Raw genomic sequence first — 19,944 nt, forward strand, 5'->3', positions numbered from 1 at the left:
TTACTCGCATACAAAAGACAAATGAAAAGATCTATGTGAAGTCGGTGTCTAATAAACTCTCGATTATGCGGTTTATCTCGGTAAAAAAAAAAAAAAAAAAAAAAGAGAAATGAACTACAAAAGAGAGAATGAGAAAATAAAAAGAAAAGTGGGAATGTTGAAGCGAATTGTACAATGAGGATGAGTGAGTACTCAGAGGGACGATTAAAAAAGTCTGAGAGAAAGAGGTAAAGGAAAAAAGAAAAGGGAAAGGGAAAGAGAAAGAGAGAGAGAGAGAGAGAGAGAGAGATAGTCAAGTTTAGGCGAGAAAAAATCTTAATTACGTTTCACGAGTACTACTGTCTGCTAGAAAAGTTTTTCGTTTGATATAAAGATAGAACAAAAAGATATACAAATAGATACAGAGATAAGGATAGAAATGAGATTAAATGAGTTGAAAAAAGATTAGATGAAACGAAATGATACGAGATGAGAAGAATAAGATTGTGTGAATATATATGTATCCTAGGATACTTTGCTCACACGTTGCTGTGACTTTGTTATAAAACTTTGATTTAATATAATTCTAAACTATTTTATTTTTAATTTATATTTTAATTTTATTATATATATATATATATATATATATATATATATATATATATATATATATATATATATATATATTTATTTATATATATATATATATTTATATATTTATTTTATCTTTAATTTTAATTCTTAATACAATCAAATCAATATTCAATTTATGAAACTTCAAATAAGGCATAAAACAACACACATAAAATTTTTAAATTTTGCTTTGTATTTAAATTTTTGAAAGATTTCTTGAAACATCTTAAATAAAATGTTTGTAAAAGATTTTGGAAAGGATTATGATTTTTTAAAGGATTTATGAAAAGTTTAAAAATAGTGTAGATCTATTTAAAAAATATTTTAAAAACATTTCAAAAATATTTCTAGAAATCTTTTGCAAAATATGGTGATAAGATTTTAAAAAATCTTTCAAAAACCTTTTTAGAAATCCTTAACAAGTTTCTAAACGTGGACTTTTCCTCCTTGTAGAAATATTTTTTAGAAATCGTTTTGAAAGACTTAAAGCTTTCCAAGAAATGTTTTAGAAAGATTTTAGAAAGTTTTTATGTTATGCGGGTTGTGTCGTATGTAAATCTAAAAAATAAATGAATGAATATATCGAAATAATTGAATTGTGATACAGAGCCATCTATTGAAAATTTAGAGTACCTCGAAACTTAGATAACCTCTAAATAATAAATCCTTGAATTAGCAATAAAAAATACAAATAATCGCGATAAAAACTATCCTATGTACTAAATTAAGAAAAAATACACAAAAAACAAAAATTTCATTAAGATAACTTCAGTAGTTTCGAAATTCATTGGAAACCAACAAAGTGACACTGAATTTTTATATACAAAGAGGAACTGTTCACAACCTTAACCTGTTGTAAATTCATATTAATTCTGTCTTATTTAATTTATAAACAAGTTCAAATATAGATACTTTCAGAATTTAGTTTAATCATTTTACGAATTAACGGATTTTATATTTTAATGCGAGTATTATAATAAGTCGTGAGAATATAAAGTAGATGTAATTTTACGTTTAAATCTTTTCATCGTGATCTCGATTACTTGAGCAGATATAACAACGTGTTTGCTTACAAAAGCTAACAATACGGTGGTGAATACCTGTTGCGGACAGCTCGAAACATCTGTTTGAGACTACGACATCTGTCTTCCCCATATTATTCTCATATTATTCATCTTATTATTTCGACTTATTTCCTTCGTTAACTTTATACCGAGTATAATATTTGCAAAAATATTATTTTGTCATTATAATGTTGGGTTGCGGTATTAGTTTCATGAGTTCTTATTTATGGATAATCATTTAGAAATTAACGTTTGATTATTTTTAGTTATTATCTACTTTTCATATCTATGTCTGACTAATTTTCGTCATTATCTACTTTTATATATAAACTATGCATATTTAATTATAGATTATAGTCCTTACTTACTTATCAAACAAAATATGTGCTTACAAGTAAGAATAGTCTATATTTATTTACCACATGAAATATGATATGCTTGACCAAATTATAATAGTCCTCATTTGTGGCCTATTATCTAAACCGTATGACCTGTATTAAATTATAATCTTTATATCTTTGCACTCAATAAACACATATGCATCTGATTAAATCATAATCCTTATCTATCTACCATAAATAAATGTATACATTTAACTAAATCATAGTCCCTTATCTACTTGTCGCATGAACCACTATACTACTATATGTCTGACCAAATTATAGTCCTTATCTACTAGTCATATAAACCATACGTTTCATTAAAATCATAGTACTCCATCTACTTGCATTTATACAGAAGTAAGTCTGACTAAATCATAGTATTTATCTACTTGCCACAAGCAAATACGTCAGAGACTAACAATCAAAACCTTTATCTACTTGGACTTTCCATAAACACACACACATGGATCAGATCACGGTTTATACAGATTGCTTTAAAAGTTTCTACTTTAACTTTATACGTCAATCACGCATTTATCAAAAATTTTAAAATTTTAATTTAAAAATCCTTGAGCAAAAAAAAACAAAAACAAAAAAAAATAGAAAAAACATTTTAAAAAGTTTTTATAAAATAATAATCGATGATAAAACAAACTCAGAAACTTTTGGTTCATTCAGTACATTTTATTTACGTGTATACCTGCTTATAAATTACTGCTGTAACCCACTACTACTACATTACTGATCTTTTGTTAATTCTGGTTACTTAAAAAAAAGAAGGGGATAAAAAATGTAATAATATTTTAAATAAAAAATATATATTTTAAATATAAAAAAATATATAATATATATATATATATTATTATTATTATTATTATTATTATTTCTATTTTTTTCCCTAGGATCCTATAAAGTCAACGTGGTAAAGGAAACGTACCGAAGAGTATAACATAGGTCTCGCGAGTATTAACGAATTTAGTTTAAAATAACGTAAAACACAAGAAAGCTCTTACTGAAAAGAGAGACCTAACCTTAACTGTAAGGGCAGAGATTGTTCGAAGTAAGGCAGTGTGTTATGTTGTGTGAATTGACTCCAATGGATCCTATGTATATATACGCGTATAAGTTTGTGTGAGAAGGATGGGAGGGAGTAATAGAGTTGAAGTGTAGACGTGCGACTGACGTTTATTATTCACTGCGCATTCAGTAACGTTCTCTTCCTATTTCTTTCTCTCTCTCTCTCTCTCTCTCTTACTCTCTCTCATTTTATCTGTATTTCTGTCCTTCTCACTCTCACTTCTTGTTAAAATCACCAATAGTGTTGCGGCATTGTTCTCGCTCTTGGTTCTATCTCTATTTTTATTTTTTTTATTTCTATCTATCTCTTTTTCTCTCTCTCTCTCTCTCTCTCTCTCGTAGGTTTCTCTCGTTTTTTTTTTTATCCAAACGAGTTCAACAAAAGGCGAATGCGAGCCGAATAATACTCGTTGGAAATTGTAGAGTTTCGGGAAGTGGAAAATGAGTATTCTTTATACGGTAGCCGCCAACCATTTTCGATATTACCCGTGGAAAAGATTTTCTTTTTATCCGATTAGTTTCTTTCCTCCTACGCTTTTTAAAGCTTTCCTATCTTTTCTTTTCTTTCTATTCTATTTTTTTCTTTTTTCTTTTTCTTCTTTCTTTATATTTTCTCTGTTTTTTTTTGTTTCAAATATATCTTTCTCTCTCTCTCTCTCTTTTTCGGTGAAGAGAGTAATTAAATTTTGTCGTAGAGACAAGAAGAGGAACATAACAGAGAAAACTCGAATGTGTGTAAGTATGTATGTATATATAGTGTTATACTCACTTCTGTGTCCTTTGTCCAAGACCGGATCTCTCCTCAGTTTCACTCTGTTAACTCGTGGCACTGGAAAATAAGAATATAACGACGAGTTGTTATTTTTTTTTTTTTTTTTTCTTTAGTTTTATTTACTTGTCTCATCATCATTTTTATCTTTCCTTTTTCCGTTGTTCATATTTTTCTTTATTTTTTCTTTATTCTTTTTATTTTACTTGTGTTATTACTTTTTTGTATTCATCAAACGAATAATAATACTTCCGATCTCGAATAGTAATTAAAATCTTTGAAAACTTAGTTTTTAGTTCTTTTTTTCTTCTTATTTTTAATCAGACGAAGGAGAAACGAAAAACAAATTACATATTTGTTGTCTAAATTATTTTGTTGCTTTTTTTTCTTCCTGTAATAATTAAAATATGTATATTATGTAATAATATACATATATTATAATAATATTAATAGTATAGGAGCTAGCAACGTTTTCGATAGAGAATTTCAGTTCAACTGATTTTTTTATATGTCGTCCTTCTTGCTCTTTCGGTTACAGCCTGGGCTACTTGGCTGGCGATAGTGGTTGCGTTTAATAGTGCGCATCCTACCTGTACAGGTAATAATCCTAGATTTTTAAAAAAATTTTAAGAACCTCATTTTCTATTTATTGACTTTAGATAGGCTTACCAAATATAAATTTTTTATTACCAGACACTTTTATCATTGCTAATTATCTGCAATACGCGATTTTTTTTTTTTTTTTAAATAAAAAAACGTGTATTTTTACAGACATAAAAACACATTTTTTTTATGTCTGTAATATTAATATTATGTTATTTAAGTAAACAAAAACCAAAAATTAATTTACCAAACGTTAATTCAATTGTTAAACCTAGAATAAGAACGACAAACTTATGAAAAGTATTGCAGTATGATGCTAGTAGTCAGAGAGAGACAGTTCAGAGTGCAAGAGAGATAGACAGCAACGGTGCGCAACTGGCGCCACAAAAACAAATACTTTGAGTATTTTCTGGTAATAAAAAATGTATGTTTGGTAAACCTATCTAAAGTCAAAAAATAGAAAATTAGGCTTCTTAAAGTTTTTTTTAAAATTTAGGATTATTACCTATACAGGTAGGATGCGCACTATTAAACGCAACCACTACTGCCAGCCAGGTAGCCACTGTAGCTAACCCAGCTAGCTCCCATACTATAATATAATATTTTCTATAATTCTATATATCTATATAATAAATTAATATAATAATAATATTATTATATAACAATATCATATATTATTAATAATATAGTAATAATATTAGAATATAATATAATACAAAATATATTATAATTAATGTAAAATATAATATAATGATATTAATAAATAAAATTTAATATAATAATATTATAATATTATTATAACATTAATAATATAATATTATATATATATATATATATATAATTATAATATGTTATTATAATAATATTAATATTATACGTATATATATTATAACATATCATGTTATAATTAATAAACGCTAAAAACGCTAATTGCATTTCCTAATTGTTTTTAATTAAACTACCAAAAAAGACATATGATAAAGTAATAATAATACTATTAAAAAAATAATTATTGTTTTGTTTTTATTTAACCTAATACGAATGAAAAGATTGACTTAAAATTCCTTTTTTTCTTTTTTAATATTAGTAGAATGATTCACATTTTAAAAAACGAAATTCATCGGTCGTGAAAATGTTAGACAATGTTAGAAGACTATCAACAAAATGTTATCGAAAGGACTTGGGCTTTGGGGTTTGACAGAAATTTGGATTCTTTTTTTTTTTTTTTTGCAATATAACACAAGGACAGACAATTTCTGCTCGATCTAGCGTAAAGGCGATTCTGGTGTCCTAACGTCGATTGCATCCCTTGTCCGATACATAGAACTAAACCATGTGTTTGCTCAATAAAGTTACCCACACAACCCTCTTTCGATTTTCTTGACGTTTAGTTTGTTTTACCAAATTTTATATTTTCGTATTTGTCCATTTAGACAATCATCTATCAATCAAAATGATTTCTAATATAATAAAGAAAAATATTAATTTGAAAAAATAATAATAATAGTAATAATAATAATTTTAAATGAATTGATAGAATTCTTTCGAACGAATGAATTTCTTTGATGAATGGAACTTTTTTGAATTAATTACGATAAAACTGTATAAAAATTTAATAATGATTATTATTAATTATTATATAATTAATAAATAAATAAATTAATAAATATATTAACCCCCTTTTTCGGGACACATTTTCAAATTTTTTTTTAATAACTGCAACTTTAGAATGAAATATATTATTGAAATAAAATAATTTTTATATTTAAATAAAAAAAAAATAAATAAACAATTGTTGCAAAAATAGTTCTATTTTGTTAGTATGAATATCATTATACAATTAATTTAATTATTTTTTTGCATTTTCGTATTTTTAATGGGTAATGGGTCAAGAGAAAATGTATTATTTTTATTATTAAAATTAATGAAAATAATAGAAATAAAAATAAAATAAAAAAAATAAAATACTATATATAATACTATATGTAATAAAATACTTAAAAAATAATTAGAAAATAAAAAATAAAAAAAAGTAATAAAAATAAAAATAAAATAATTTAAATAAAAAATAAAAAAAAGATAATTAAAATGAAACATGAAATGAAGTAAAATAATAAAAATAAAGTCAAATAGAATTGAAAAATTATGACATTGTAAATTTGATTGTTATTATATTGAAACTTACCAACATCACTGTCGACGTCATGAATAACAATCTTAATACCCTCCCCCATCAACAAGACTACCTTGTCTAGGTAAGTCACGTTCCTCCGCAGCGACTCTGCTGACAACTGGTTGCGCAGCTTTGCCTGATCCTGGAGCTGATGTTAGTGCCCTTATCGCGTTTATGTCTGGTCTACAAAGGACATTTTATTTTTTCTTTTATATATATAGATATAGATATAGAATATAGATATATAATACGTGATAGGACAGATTTATTATTATAGAGTTTAGTTTCGTCTTATCTTTTACTGTTATTTCATATTATTTTTTTATATATGGTTGAACATCTCTAGATATTTTTTTAATTTAAAAATTTTATTTAATGTTATAAAAAAAAATTCTCATATAACCGTGATAAGAGAAAATAAAAAGAAAATTGTTTAATAAGAATAGAATAAAAAAATTGTAGAATATATTATCAAATATTACGAAAGGTAATTGTTTAATAAATTTCGAAAATAAAAACTCGACAATGTGAGCGATGAAAAAAAGTGAAAATGATTGATAGATAAAAAATGAAATTTAATGAAACATATGTTTCTAAACTTACAATTGTGATCCCCTTCGCCTGGACCGTCTTTCCTCGTCAGGTACCAAAACGGCGGGTTGTGTTACAGTCGGTGGTACTACTGGTACAGTTGTTGTATCCATGTTGATGATCTTTTCTTCTTCACCGCCAACATCGTATGGTAATATTGGTTTAACTCCGCGAAATGATGCTCTACGCGTGATTGGTCTTTCTTCTGGTTCTCTAGAACCTAATTTTGTATACCAAAACAATTCAAATATGTGAATCCCAAGTGACATCAAATATTTGATTGTATTACAAATATATAATTATAATTATAATAATAATAATAAAAACGAGTTTATATGATCATAAAATTAACTTACATATTTATTTTCTCAAATTCAAATAAAAAAAATGGAATTATTTGTATTCCAAAAAAACTCCATTGTGTGTAAGTCAAATAAATGTGTCAACAACGAATTATGAACTGAAAATGAATTTAAAAGAAATTAAATTGTAATGATAGGGTTAATTTAACCTAACTAAATAAATTAAGTTAATTATAAATAAATTAATTAACATAACCTAACTAAAAAAATTAAGTTAACCTAATTAAATTGATAGGGTTAAAATAAAAAGAAAATGAATATAAATAAAGATAATTATATGATCGTAAATAATGGGGTATGATAAAAATCAATAAAATGGCACCTTGAGCCGAAATGGAGGTCCTTTGTTGTGCCGAAGCAATGGCGGCCGCGTTTAGGCCAGCACTTCCGGGTGGCGTGTAAACGTCGTAGGCCGATGCACGTCTTGGTAGTTGTACAGGAAGACCAAGACCCGTATCCGGATGTGATGATGTCTGATTCGTATTTCCGCTAACCGTTCCCCCAGCTGTTTTGATCTCGTCGTCGTAAGATCTCTGTCTTGTCACGCGAGATTTACGACGACCTGAGCTACCGTCACGACGATTGGCTCGTCGTCTTCTTCCTCTTCTTCGTCCATGTCACCTGTACCCGCCATTTCCTGTTCCACTATTTTCAAAAAGATTAATGACTTTGATATTTCAATTTATTTATTCGCAACAAGAAGAAATATGATGATTTATGATATTATTATGGTATTATTCTATTGTATTCACATATTTATTTATTTTTTTTCAATGAAATTATTAGTATAATAATGTTTACAATAATTTTTATAGTATAAGTATATTTTGTTTATATCAATAATAATAGTTATAATGATATTATGATTTGTAATATTATGTGTGTTATATTAAATAATCGTATTATAATTTAATTACTATTATTATTATAATAAAAAAAATAATATACTAGGAAAGTTGCAAAAAAGTTTGTAAAGGGTCAATGATATTTTTCTTGGAATATTTTAAATAAAAATTATTTATTTTATATTAAATGATAAAACTATAGAACTTTTCTAAATATACAATATAAGTATTTTGTTTTGTATCAATACTAATAATAATAATAATAATAATTATGATTTTTAATAATATATTAATTTAATATTTATTTATTTATTTATTTATTTATTATACCAGAAAAAAACTAAAACTAATAATAAATATTATGGTTTTTATTTTATATTTTAGTACTATAATTTATTAAATTATATATTTCTTGTAACAATATTATTATTATTATTATTATTATTATTATTATTATTATTATTATTATTATTATTATTATTATTATTATCATACAAAAAGTAATACTAGGAAAGTTTTAAAAAGTTTATTTGTAGAGGATCTAAAAATTTCTATGATATATTTTTTGGAATATTTTAAATTAATTATTTTTGTTTTTTATTAAATGATAAAACTATGAAAAACTTTTCTAAATATAAACACAATATCTCGGAATACAGAATAATTGATATTATTACAAATATTCGTATAATCATAAAACTTTCGCTAGAGAGAGTGTATTTTTATTTAGTAATTCCCAGACAAGGGATTTATAAATTAGATTTTTACCTGGAGGCTGAGAACTTTTGATAACTCTCGAAGGACTCGTTGTTCTTCCTCTATCTGATTGATGACGGTCAGGTGATCCACCTCTTGATTTACTCTTACGACCGAACTCTCTATCCCATTTGAGTTCGTCTCGGTGATCCCCTGCAACCTTTCGAAACTACAACATTACGATACGATGATTAGGGCTCCAGGCTAGTTACACCATCGCGCGTACGTACACACATTTACAATCATCAAGATACGAGTCTCATCTGTGCGTGTTACCTACGTTTATCTGGATGTGTCTACACGTGTGTATGAGTAAGTGGGATTTATAGTTATATATGTGCATCTGTGATAGCTCGATTTAACGAGCTGGCATACCGTGTTGTGTTGTCATACATATTACATGACTCTGAGATACGTATATAGACGATGATGTTTACACAATGTTTACACCCTTGTTATGCACTTTGATAACATTTCGTAAGCGTAATATCATTGTACGTAATAATATGCTTTGTGTGTTTTATTTTTATTTTTTTTTAAATATTATTGGCTAATATTTATTGCAACTATTTTTGTTTCTTTTGTGTTATCATATTTTTTTTTAATTAATGCATTTAATAAAAATTATATTTGCCATGAATTTTTATTTGATATTATATAATTTCAGGAGTTTAAGAAATCTTTTGATTATTTATATTTAATCATTTGCAACGTTATAATTAATAATGAAAATTCTAATAAACGTAAATGTATATTGAAAAGAAATGTATGTTTGATAATAAAAAAAAAAAAAAGTGCACAAAGTAACTTCGAATCCGATCGATCAATCCTCTCTACTCTTCTGGTCTTGTTGTTTAATCCGCAAAATATTTTTCACCGTCCGTTATATTTCTATGTGTTTTTAGTTTTTTTTTCTCTTTCTAAAAGGTAACCTACCAGTCGATATTGGACATCACATGAGGAATTTTTTGTTTGCGAACGTATTTGTGTACCTTTTATACGTATGAATATATATGTATGTGTAACACAGATATAGCATAGATACACAAGTTTTATCAGAAATGATACCAAGTATTACAAAACAATAAAAGAGATAAAATAGAGAAGAGGAAAAAAAAACAAAGAAAAAAAAGAAGAAGAAGAATAAAAATTTGATAGACAAAGTTGCTCGAATTTTTATTTCACGGATTGAAAACTCGAATAATAAAGAAATGAACAAAATATTTTTTTTCTATTATTAATCTGTTTCTTTTATTCAAATTAAAAAAATAAAAGAAGAAAAATTATTCAACGTGTTGGTGGAGAGTATTTTTTTTTTTTTTTTTTTTTAATATTCAGAAACAAAGCTCGTGCACTTTTTTATTTGTCATATGGACATATATATTTGCATATCTATTCATATGTTCGAGCATATATGATATCGGAAGATTATGCAATTTCATAAAAATTATAAAATTATCGAAAATACAATTGTATCATTTTTTATGATAAAAATATTCCATATATAATAAAAAAGAAAGAATATTAATGGCAACATTAATGTTGTATTGGTGAGCTAATATCAAAAACAAAATGTTTACACAAATATATTTTCAACAATCGAAGTATTTAAATTTATAAATATTTTTTCATATACATTTTTTTTTTTGAATAAATAAACAAAAATTCCACATAAATGTTCTGATCATATTCAGTAAGCATTTGTATAAATGCATGTATGGGGATTTGTGTGTATATGTGAATGTGTGTTTCTGAGATAAGAAGCTACGGATAAAGCAATCAAAGCTATCATCCTCTGTGATAACAACAGAACACTACGAAACACATCACTATTAGTTTATTCAAAGCGAAACACATTTTAGAAACAACGTTTCTCTCGGGTCACATGTTAATTGCAGCAATACTAATTATCGTTCCTGTTGGAATTATTATTATCTCCAGCTTAACGGAGAAAGAGAAGATTCGGAATATGGTTTCAACAGTTTTTAGACAAATGAACTTAACAATCCATGAATATTATTTAATAATAATTACATATATCGATGTATTAAACAAGTTTGTTACTTTAATTTTTCATATCGATTATTTATTCATTTATAAAAATTAAATAAATGATAGATATATTTATTTGGATTTGTTGTATTATTTACGAATAATATTTCTTACCATAATTTTGCAATAAATTAATCCAATTTTATATGTTCTTCTATTTTTATTTAAATTAATATTTTTCATATTTTTAATTAAATTAACAAATTTGCATTTTGAAATCAAAGAAATAGCATTTATTTGAAATACAGAAAAAATTTGTATTAAGTTTATTAATCGATATTTATACGAATATGTTTAATGATGTATAAATTAAACAATTTTCATGGATAATACAAAAAATTGATTTTCATTGTCATGGAAAATAAATTGTACAACATTAATAAGAGATTAAAAATAAATATTGAAATATTTGAAATGTTATAATATCAGGTTGAGGAAGAAACCATATTATGAGCTTCGAAAAAATAAATAGTTCGATGATTGAAATACCTTTTCGAGTTCTTTTAATGTTGAAACGTCAGAGTGTCTTCGCAATTCTGGACTTCTTGGTGGTGCCAAACCACTTCCAATACCACCAAGTTGGCTACTACTTTTGATACCAAGTCTTACATCGCTATGTCTTCTTTGCAATGCTTCAGAGTTTGGTATTTCGAGAAGAGAATCTGTTGACTCTTGCGTCAACATTGGCTGGTCCCTCGAGGCAATTTTTCGACGACAAACGCTGCATCTCCAAGATGACTATAAAAGTACATTAAATGACACACACACACATACATTTTATATCTATATATATATATAAAATATAATCAAATCAAATATAAGAAAATATAATGATAAAATATAATGAAATAAAGAGCATAATAATTTTATATTTTAAAGATGACTATATAAAAGTATAATAAAGTATTTTAAATTATTATTTAATGTAGAATAAATTAATAATATATTAATAATTTATTAATATGTGAGAATTATTATTATTATTATATATATATAAATAATATATAAAATAAATTCTAAATATATATAAAATATTTATAATATATTTCAAGTATAATAGAATAAAATATAACAAGAAAAAAAAAATAAATAATAATCTGTATCACAACGATAATTAAAAAGCATGCATTAAATTTTAATTTAATTTTGTATTTATTTATTTAATTTTAAAAATCTATGAATTAAATGTTTTTAAAGCAAAGTAAAAATTAATTGAAATGAATTAATTTTCCTGGTGAAGAGCACTTACCTGATCGTTTGAATTCGTTGTCGTCGAGTATGAGGCACAATCCTCGCAAACTTTGTGTTGACACTCGCAGCAAGTTCTCGAGCTTTCTTCCGGTCCAAATGATTTCCGGCAAATTCGACATTCTTCCCCGCTGCTGATTCTATTTCCACCGTCTGGCTTTCTGTAATAATTTATTACCATGATTAAATAATAATTTATGATAAACATTAAAAACAAAACAAAAACTTGTTTTTAATAAAAATGCATCGATTTTTCACTTGTAAAAAATTTTGTTTAATTCTTAATTTGTAACGTAAAATTATACATCATATAGTGAGATTAAGAAATTCATTAATCTTTCATCTTGCTATCTTTTTCTTTTTCTTTCTGTTAGATTAAATATCTTAACCGAAACACAACGAAGCATGAAAACTCAATTATTTTCTTTTTCTTCTATTTTACGAAAAGCTTCAGTATCGGCAAAAGAAAGAAAAGAAAAAGATTAGATAAGATAGATAGATAGATAGATAGATAGATAGATAGATGGATGTTAATGCTAGTATGAGAGAGAGAAAGAGAGAGAGAGAGAGAGTGATAGAAGGAACAAAGAAATCTAGTTGGGTCGGGTGAATTAACTTTATTAAACGATTCCTATTAACATGGATCGCAAAGATTGCTTTCATTGTAAAATGTAACGAGATTTTCCAAGATGTTATTTTAAAATTAGATCATCTTATCCTTTATCATGTTCAACCTTCGAACTTGTTGCATTTATCCTATCGACTTTGTGATAAGAATAGGGGCAGGATATTGTGTGATTTATTACATTAGATTATCTTATTAAAATGTTTTTATATCATTTAGTTTTATCTTTTTAAATTTCATCGGATTTTTATCTATATATTTTTACTCTTGATATATATTATTGATTTTAGATAATTAATTTGTATAAGAACAAATTTTACTCACTTTATAATCGCTTCAATGGCGTCTTCTTTTGGTTGAATTTCTTCGACTGGGGTTACTTTAGCTGGAGCCAATTTTGTCACTGGAAAAAAGAAAAATAATAAAATTACATATTTAATTAAAAATTTTTGAATTATTTCATTATCATTAATTATTTTCATATAAATTAATATTTAATATCATAAAATTTTTGAGTTATCCTTTGTATATAAGAAAGTAGCTTTTATGTTTCAAACTTCTTTTTAAATAATACGTAATTTTCAATTACGTATATCAATTTAAAAAATACACACACTGTATATTGATTTATTTATTAATATTATTAATCTTTGAAAAATAAACTTTTAGAAAAAGAATACACTGATTATACAAAATGTTCTTTAATAATTCGCTACACTTGTGACACACACACACACATATATAAAGTTTATTAAATGAATAAATTATACAGAAAATTTTTGAGTACCCTGTATTTTCCGTGCTATTATTCTCTCTATGTGTGTATATATATATATAATATTCTCTTTATCTTTCGCGACATTTCACTTTTAGAATCTCATATCTTTTGGACATTATCTAAAAATCCTTGAGGGTCTATCAAGTGAAACAAGGACCTCTTCAAATATTCAGTCACTTCCGAGAAGAACGATACCATTTTTTTCTACTCTTCCAATTTTCCCCAATCACCTTTATTCTTTATAGAAACAGTTGCTATTATTTCAAAGTAAAAAAAAAAAAAAAAAAAAAAAAATACAATGACTACAGTAATTATACGTCAATGAATTGAGATCGTTGAACTTTGATACGCCAGGTTTCAATACAATTTAATCAAATTTTGTCAATTACTTGTCAACAAAAAATAAAAATTAATTAAATTCATAATTAAAAAACAATTTATTCTACTTGTTTTTTTTTTTTCCATATTGTTGTAAATATTTGTCTGTTCGATAGAAATGCAAACTTTTTGGGCTAATCAAAAAAAAAAAAAAAAGAAAAAACTGAATTTGAATCTAAATTTAATCTAATTGACGAATCATTTAATTTTTTTTTTTTTTTTTTTTTTACAAAAATTAGATATAAATATTGGCTTATATATAGAAGAAAACGCATTTAACTTTTATTTCTCATGGAAAAAAAAAAAAAAGAAAAAAAAACATAAATTCGAAGAAGTCACATTTATCGGGGAAAAAAATTTTTCCAATTAAAGTTTCATTTGAAAAATAATCCATTCTGATATCTCTCTTTTTCTTTTTGTCAGTTTTTTTTTATACGGTAAGCACACGTCGTAGACGCGTTTCTTCGACGGAAATTAACCGTCAGATCAAATCTCGCGTGATTTATGTCTAGCGAATGGAGAAAGTACGAGAAAAACGTATGGAGAATATATCGTTGTAACATGGTTAGACGAACGAGTAACCACGCTTCCGTAAAATTAGAATTATATCGGTTAAAGAAATTTTTTTTCCTATCCTCTCCCTTTTTACCCTTAACCCTTCCCTTTTTACCCTTTTCATTCTTTTATTTTTTATTACTAATAATTTTTCTTCCTTTTTCATCACCATTTCTTTCTGTGTCCTACATTCTCCTAAAATCTAATTTAAGATCTGTTCAAAATGTCCCTGTAAATTATATGTAATACATTTTTATTTTATAATTTAATTAAAAATACATTTATATAAATTACAGTTGTTGGAAAAAATTATATTATTATTATTTTTTACAAATAATTCAATAGTAAGATAACTCTTTTTTGATTTCAAACATTAATGCCATTCTTTGAGTTTAATTTCGAATTAAAATAAAATGGGCATCGAGATTATAATAATTTTATTTTTTCTGTTTTATTCCGGATTTCAAAAATCAACTTTTACTGATAATAAAATAGAAATGAAAGAGTGAAGCATATGTTAAACAAAAAAAATATGATACAATCAGTTATTAAAAATGACCAAGGTGAATTTCTGTTTCACCATAGTTAAATTGAAAATAGGTAAAGTAACAAAAAAAAAAAAAAAATACAAGAAAAAGAAAACCGAAAGATAAAAAAGAAAGATAAAAATAAATAGAAATACAGAGAAATTGAGGTGAAACGTGTATTTTAATTTTAGTTTTTTATTATTATTACTATTTTTATTCTACAAACGATGTTGTTTTATGTTTGTCAGTTTGCGGTTTCAAGAGTCAGAGATATGGTGGATAGAAAACATGACCAATTGGGTTAGAGAGATACCTAAATGTGCCAGTATCGATATTCCACAAAACATATCGACAAAGAAATTAATTTTTTTCTCAGTAGTCATTTTATTTTTTTTTTATACCATTCTCTTATTTTTTCTTTCTCTCTATTTATTTTTTATTTTTATTGTGGTTAACATTTCTTTTTAATCGTTTTAACTAGAATAATAGAGATAATATTTTTTCTAACATTAAAATGAATCGAAAAATGTTATTTTTTTATTTTTTAAGTATAAATTATTGATGTCAGAATGTTGACGATAATTAAAAGGACACCTTGCATAAATAAACTAGTTGGTTTTCATTTTTCACACATGAATACTCATTTTTTATAAATTAATTGTAATTTCAATCTTTGCGTTTATAAAAAAAAAAATAATACAAATTTAATTCGTAAAAATTTGTTTATAATAAATTGTTTATAACAAATTATAAATAATTATTATAATTATTAACAAATAGAGGAAATTATACCCTTTTAAAATGATATGTTATTCAAATTTCTAGAATCTGTAGTTCCGCTGGTATTCCCAACTAAATAAGAGATGTTTATTTAATATAAAACTATTTGTTTATTAATAATTTATTAATTTATGTAATTTTTATTGATCGGTTTTACAATCTAAATATTTTGTTCCTTAAACAAAGATAAAATAAGTTCGTTTGAATTTGTTTATAAAAATTGTTAATAAAAAAATAATTATTTAATGAATAACAATATAATAAATGAAGAGAGTAGATTCTGCCCTTTAAAATGATACCTTGTTCAATTTTCTATGACTTATAGTTACGAAGATATTAGTATGTAAATGAAAGATGTTTACATTGACCCAGTGACCTACATAATTCAATGACACTTTGACCCATTTAAATTCCGAGAACTTACGCACTTTGATGATTACTACTAAAATACTACGAACAGCTGTTTTATAAGAATAATGAATGAAAATCTTTCCAGGATGATATCTTCGCAACGGAAAATGGTAGAGATTTTAAACAAACGTCATTTTCAATGATAATTTTTTCTCTATTTATTTAAATATTTAAACAATATTATTATAACAAAATCAATTTTGTTTATAATATAAAAATTAAAATTACCTTTTTTTTTAAGCATAAATAAAACATCTAATTATAAAATGAAATAATTCAAATCTTTTTGTGATTTAAATCGCATTTGTGTTTTTTGTAATCGCATATTTATGTTAAATTTTATTTTGTTTATTTATAAAAAAAAAGATATGGAAAATCTATTATTAATTGCTAATTTATGAAAGTGAGAAACGAAAATCCGAATTATTTTTTTAATTTTGCACTAACTTTAAATATAAATAATTTTTTTTTTAACAATATAAGATTAAATGTATATTGTTTAATAAGAATGAAATTGATCAATTGGTTTTTTTTTTATTTATTTAACTTCGGTAAAAGTATTACAAATGAAAAAAAAAATGTATAAAAATAAATTTTAATCTTTTACGAAGGGGGAAAGAAAAAAATCGATTTTGATTAGAAATCTTGCGGTGTGGTCACGTGACGGATTTAGTCATCATCCATCATGGGGGTGACCTTCTAACAGATGATGGAACGTTTTGAGATCGTTGCTTTATAATTCCTTGTCGTAGATTCCAATGTAACCATGCATACGCTTCTGTGTTCGTTTAGCTAGTTATGGTAATGTCATCGTAAGTAGTCGATCTGGATACACAATCGCATAATTAATCATCTGACTAATTAATACCTTCTCTTTGGTCATAGACGATTCAATTATAATTGGCGGCTTTCAAAGCAACACTATTAAACTATCGATTATGTAATCCTAACCGATTTTATGCAAGACATCGACCATCAATCTTACAATTTTCGAATTTATAATAAAACAACAACAAAAAAAGAAATTAAATAAAATAAGAAATAAAATGGGACAATAATATTTTGTTGAATATTATTAATATTCTATTTGTTAATTTGTTATTTTAATTTAAAAAAGTATATTTTGTTGTTTGTGTGTAATACACTTTTACTTCTTTTCATATTCGTTTATTTTTTGATTTATTTTTTTAATAATTTTATATTTATGCAAGACACCCGCCATCCATCTTACAACATTCAAATTTATAATAAAAAAATAACCAGAAATTAAATGAAATAAAAAATAAAATTTGACAACAATATATATTTTTATTTTATTTTATCAATATTCTGTTATTATTTTAATTAAAAAAAGTATATAGTTTTTGTTTGTTTGTAATAACCTTTTATTTCTTTTCATATTTGTTGATTTTTCGATTAATTGTTTTAATAATTTTATATCAACTTTTGAATCTATGTCATGCGAGTAATTTAAATATTCGTGTAAACAAGCAGAAACAAAGTTTTGACCTATACGCTAATCAATTTATCTCTTTCCTTTACGAATTTGCTGATATGATAAGCACGTATTTCATTTTTTAATTACCATTTTAAATTTAATCATGATTCTCCCTCATATAATTTTTAATATATCTTTCCACGTTGTAAATCGTGTCTTCTAATTTTATTAGATGATGGAATGATCATTGAATCAGACGACAATTATTCTTTCAATTACATCGTGCTTTTGTTTTCATGTCGAATACGTGATAATATTTTTTTAAACGTTCATTCTGAATTGTTACTGTTTTTAAAGAAAAAATAACGATTGATGATAAATAAATTTGTGTTCTAATTACATTTTATCTTACGTTTGATTTTTCATTCATCTTTGTCACATTGATTTAATTTGAAATATAATTTATATATAATTTTTACGATAATTTTTGAAAACATTAAATTTAATCGAACCTAAAAAAAAAAAAAATTAAATGATACAATTCTATTGGAAAAATTGTCAAGTGAGTGTAATTTCAAAAAAGAATAGCATTTGTTCTTTTTTCTTTTTTTTTTTTATTTTTCGTTCAAAATGTGAACAATGAAAGAGAGAACGTATTCTTGAATTTTATAACGAGGAGAATGAAATTGAATTTATTTTATATTCTCTATTTTTCTCTCTACAAACCCTCGCCATCATACAACACCATACTTCTTTCTTTAACAATAGAATTCGATCGATAAGGAGACTACGATCACCCAGAGTAACGTAAGTTATTCTATATACACAGGTAGAATGGAACATCGTTGTGATACCGGTGAATTGTCGTCAAAGGCACACTTTTTTTTTTGTCGACACAAATTTTTAGGTCATGGTACTACTTTTCTTTCAATATCAAACAAAAAAATTATCAAGAAAAAGAAAATGAGAAAGAAATGTAGACATAAAGTATAGACTGATACAAAAAGTAAGAAAAAGAAGTATGAAAGAAAAAAAGAAAAGTTCGACTAAGGGAAAGAATCGACTGACACGAGTATCGAGAAAGAATGATATCACCGATAAGGGGAGTTCGTAAAATGAGGGAAGAGATAGGGGAAAGGGAAAGTTAACTCACAAGACATAAAAGGAGAATATGAAAAAGAAAAAGATGGATGGACATAAAACAATGTTTTTTTTTTATTTTTAGAATGTTAGATGATTTTTTGATCGCCTAAATTCTATTAATATTAATTGAATCATTCGATATTTCCATATACGTTCAAAAAATTGACGTATCGTTGTATTAATCAATCCTTCCATAAGAGGAGAGTTTGTGTAACTTGGAAATTATGTACCAATGATGTTTTTTTTTTTTTTTTAAATTCAATTTTACGAGCATGTATAATAATATTTTATAATCAATAAAAATAAAATATTAAATTAATATGAAAGATTTTTCATATCAATTATTACAACTCTAGTTTGAAATGTGGGAGTCAATTTAGTATCTTTGAAAAATTAATACGTTCCATGCCAAAACCTTTTTACCTGACTTGTCATTCAGGCTATTTAATTTTGCTTTAACAAAATCAACCATTACATATGTAATTATTAATTATTATAATAAATATAACAATTAAACAAACTTATGTGCTTTTTTCTATACTGTATTTCGTATAATGCATGAATATTTTAATAGGAATATTTTTTTACAGAATTCAATTTATTATAAACATGTATTTTCAGTGTTTAATGGAAAGTGTACCACCGGTGGTACACGTGGCACGAAACGTGTTAATGTCATTGGTAAGAAACTAACAACGATCTAACATGAAACGATTTTAAATTATTTGGAAAAAGATTGAATACAAAAATATGAACAAAATAAAAATGGGTTAC

The 19,944-nt window shown here is 25.1% G+C and overlaps 1 protein-coding gene across 1 annotated transcript in view; it reads right to left on the reverse strand.

Moving 5' to 3' along the window:
• Fife (regulating synaptic membrane exocytosis protein fife) overlaps positions 1-19,944 on the reverse strand; it is a 141,628-nt gene that overhangs the window by 43,551 nt on the left and 78,133 nt on the right. The window contains 10 exon segments of the mRNA XM_015320400.2: positions 3,906-3,965; positions 6,694-6,739; positions 6,741-6,864; positions 7,285-7,492; positions 7,957-8,230; positions 8,233-8,279; positions 9,248-9,404; positions 11,777-12,025; positions 12,537-12,696; positions 13,485-13,563. Of these exon segments, the coding sequence (XP_015175886.2) occupies positions 3,906-3,965; positions 6,694-6,739; positions 6,741-6,864; positions 7,285-7,492; positions 7,957-8,230; positions 8,233-8,279; positions 9,248-9,404; positions 11,777-12,025; positions 12,537-12,696; positions 13,485-13,563 (1,404 nt within the window).

This window comes from Polistes dominula, unplaced genomic scaffold, assembly GCF_049000335.1.
Source record: "Polistes dominula isolate Pdom_NZ unplaced genomic scaffold, Pdom_raw_medaka contig_20, whole genome shotgun sequence".
NCBI lineage: Eukaryota > Metazoa > Arthropoda > Insecta > Hymenoptera > Vespidae > Polistes > Polistes dominula.